We start from the raw sequence: 3,229 nt of genomic DNA, 5'->3' as shown, positions 1-3,229 counted from the left end.
AACGCATTTAACACATATAAAAATCTAATTAGCTTTGTTTTGTACGTGGGTTAAGAAACCATTCCCCACTTATCCAGGGTTGTGCTTTGTCCCTGTTCTTTAAATTGGAGTTCCCTAGCTTTCGAGTTGCGTGAAACCCTAATTTCATAATTTCATTTCTTTGTTTTTTCATGATTTGATCTGTTTTTTTGTGTAAGGGGAAACCTGAATTCATGGGAGCTCAAAGCACTAGGTTCCTATATGTGTTTTTGTAATATATTCTGTCTCACTCACTCACTCTTTCTGTCCTTGTTTTCTTAACTTTTCTACGCGAAACAACTCTTCACATCCTCACATTATATATAAGGACTCTGTTGGGAAAAAAAGAAAAAGAAATGGGTTTTGATTTGTTCCGTGTGTAGAACTTTCAAGATTGGAAGAAGGTCAGTAAAGCAAAGCAAATCTCTTTCTCACTAGGGTTTTTATGAAGCCTCCATTTCCAAGCCAATTTTACAAAATCTCCAGTTGGTTTTTTCCTTCTTGTTAAAAATATTTCCCAACAGTCCTTTCAACCATATGTAATTCTGGCATTTGGAAGTTTTTCTTTCTGCTTTATAAAAAAGCACAAGTTAAAAGCAGTTTCGCAGGTGTGTACACTTCCAAATTCCACCAAATACTAAACCCTTACTGTTTGGTCATCAGAAGTAGATTTTTTAGTGTTGGAGCGGTTCATTTACTGTGGTTTGGTTCAACAACCAAACCAATTTCTGGGATAATTATACCTATTTTCTTTTAATCATGTCTTAATCTACCGTAGTGTGCTAACTTTTACCTCTCAATTGATCTATATCACAGAAAAAGGACGGGCCAAAGCCATCAATTGTGGAGGTTTTGATAGGAGCCCACCACCAATGAGCACAAACAAGAAAAGCAATTTTTGAGTAATTAATCAGAACATTTGGAAAAATCTTTCTGCAGAAAGACATAGAATTAAGAAATGGAAAGTGGTTATTTTTCAGCTTGGAAGAGTAACACTGATTCTTTGCATGGGCTGTTGAATGCGGAAGAAGCCGAAGAGCTGAAAATCGCGGCACCATTGCCTGCGATCCCCCAGCCACAAACTCCACAGGAGCCTATGGAGTTCTTGTCCAGATCATGGAGTCTTTCAGCTTCTGAAATTTCAAAGGCTCTAGCTCAAAAGCAAAAACAATTTTCCGTCGAAAAAAGTCCCGAAACATTCCCAGAAGCAACTGTTGTGCCACAGCTAGTAAGCTCAATTCTCCTTAACTCGAAGAAATGTTCATGTGAAGTATTATCCTACTTTGTATTGAACTTTGTTGTGATCATCCTTGTTGTAATTGGCTACATAAATCGTGATTTAATTTGAATTTTGGATCTGTTTTTTATATTGTTTTGATTCTTTCTTGCAGACAAGCAAGATCATAAAATCTGTCAACAATCGGAGAACGGGGTCAATCGGAAAATGGTTCCACCATACGGATTTGAGTAGTAGTGCAGTGAAGAAGAAAGACAAGGAACGGGTAGAAAGGGCGCGAGTGCATTCTGCGGTCTCCATTGCAGGTGTTGCTGCAGCCTTGGCTGCTGTAACTGCAGCAGAGAACTCGAATGGTTCTGGCTCGAAAACCACCATGGCTTTGGCTTTGGCTACAGAGTTGCTGGCATCACATTGCATCGAAATGGCTGAGTTAGCCGGCGCTGATCATGATCGCGTGGCATCTGCTGTCAGATCAGCAGTGGACATCCGGAGTCCCGGTGATCTTATGACTCTTACAGCAGCAGCTGCTACAGGTACTTGCTCACTTCCAAAAAAAAGGTTGAGCTTTCGAATGGAAAGCCAATGTACCAAGTAATGAACTTCTTGTTTTATGCCATGGATTGTAAATTGATACGAACTTACGAAGTCTTTCTTTAGCTTTGCGAGGAGAATCCGCTTTGAAAACAAGACTACCAAAAGAAGCAAGAAAAAATGCTGCAATTAGTCCCTATGATAAAGGAATGGGTGAAAGTCCTTCGGTTGGTGCTTTTTATAGTAAAGTGGAAGAGCAGCAGGATCCTCCCTGTGTTGGAGAACTACTGCAACTTACAGGAAAAGGTAACTTATTAAACTCATCTATATTAACTAATCAGATTCCAGATGATATAAAAAGTACCAGAAACTCTAATTCTTATGTAAAAAACAGAAATGTATAAGAACTAAATCCTCTTATGGAAACTCTAATTCCCATGAAATCAGTCAAAACTTGAATGTGTCAAATGGACTTACATGTTGCAATGGGTGTATACAGGTGTTTTACAATGGAAGCGTGTCTCTGTGTACATCAACAATAAATCTCAGGTACAAAATCGAGTGAAAGGAACAATCAGGAGAAAAATTCAGATGGAAAAATGGCATTCCTAATTCGTATGTTATCTTTTCAGGTCGTTGTTAAACTCAAACGTAAGCATGTCGGAGGAGCATTCTCCAAGAAGAAGAAATGTAATGCTTCTGCACAAATTCTATGTTCTATTTACAGTACTACGGCCTCATTTGATAGGGAGGCAGAGGACTAGCTTGGATAGGACTATTCACTACCATTCTTGTGGAGACTCGTAGAGATATCTTTTCATCATGAGTAACCTTCAACTTGGACAAAAATATGGAAGTTCTCATCCATTTCTTCCGTCAAAACGCCTTCAATGTAGTGGATAGTCCTAAGTTTAGTCTTTTCTATCAAACGAGGCCTATATGTTATGTCTTCGTTCATATCTGATCTGTATGTTTGTTGTGTTGGTACTAGGTGTTGTTTATGGAGTCTGTGATGAGACTTCTGCCTGGCCATACAAAAAAGAAAGGGGAATTTCAGAGGAGGTCTATTTCGGGCTCAAAACCGGACAGGGTCTACTGGAATTCAAGTGCAAGAACCAGGTCCATAAGCAAAAATGGGTTGATGGGATCAAAAGCCTTGTTCGCCGAGTCAGCTACATTGATGAAGCTGAGCACTCTTTGGGATTTTTAAGTATAAGTAATAGTATATGATTCACTTCATCACTTGTACAAGTTACCACAAATAAAACTTTTACTATGCAGTATACTTCTTTTACGAGCAAGAAGGAATATTAGGTTTCGAACAATTCATTGTTCTTATAGGTTACAAGATAGCGAATTTTGTGGTCGGATATGGGTGTTTGTGCATGGTTCCATCAGAAATTGTTGGTGTTCTATATGAAATCCAGAAAGTTTATTTCAAAA

The 3,229-nt window shown here is 38.6% G+C and overlaps 1 protein-coding gene across 3 annotated transcripts; it reads left to right on the top strand.

Moving 5' to 3' along the window:
* The first annotated feature begins 274 nt into the window (after positions 1-274).
* Positions 275-3,229, top strand: LOC126625988 (VAN3-binding protein-like). Of its 3 annotated transcripts, none has more exons than XM_050295128.1 (7): positions 275-422; positions 835-1,246; positions 1,410-1,788; positions 1,913-2,092; positions 2,286-2,335; positions 2,419-2,476; positions 2,778-3,229. In XM_050295128.1, the coding sequence occupies exons 2-7, from the start codon at positions 977-979 to the stop codon at positions 3,014-3,016; spliced, it is 1,176 nt and encodes a 391-aa protein (XP_050151085.1). In that variant the 5' UTR covers positions 275-422; positions 835-976; the 3' UTR covers positions 3,017-3,229. The 3 variants fall into 3 exon arrangements, with proteins under 3 accessions (XP_050151085.1, XP_050151086.1, XP_050151084.1); XM_050295129.1 differs by lacking the exon at positions 275-422 and adding an exon at positions 443-626; XM_050295127.1 differs by lacking the exon at positions 275-422 and having other exon boundaries at positions 443-1,246.

The sequence above is a fragment of the Malus sylvestris genome, chromosome 6 (assembly GCF_916048215.2).
Source record: "Malus sylvestris chromosome 6, drMalSylv7.2, whole genome shotgun sequence".
Lineage (NCBI taxonomy): Eukaryota > Viridiplantae > Streptophyta > Magnoliopsida > Rosales > Rosaceae > Malus > Malus sylvestris.
The sequence above is the reverse complement of the archived record's forward strand: the minus strand, read 5'-3'. Positions and strand labels throughout refer to the sequence as shown.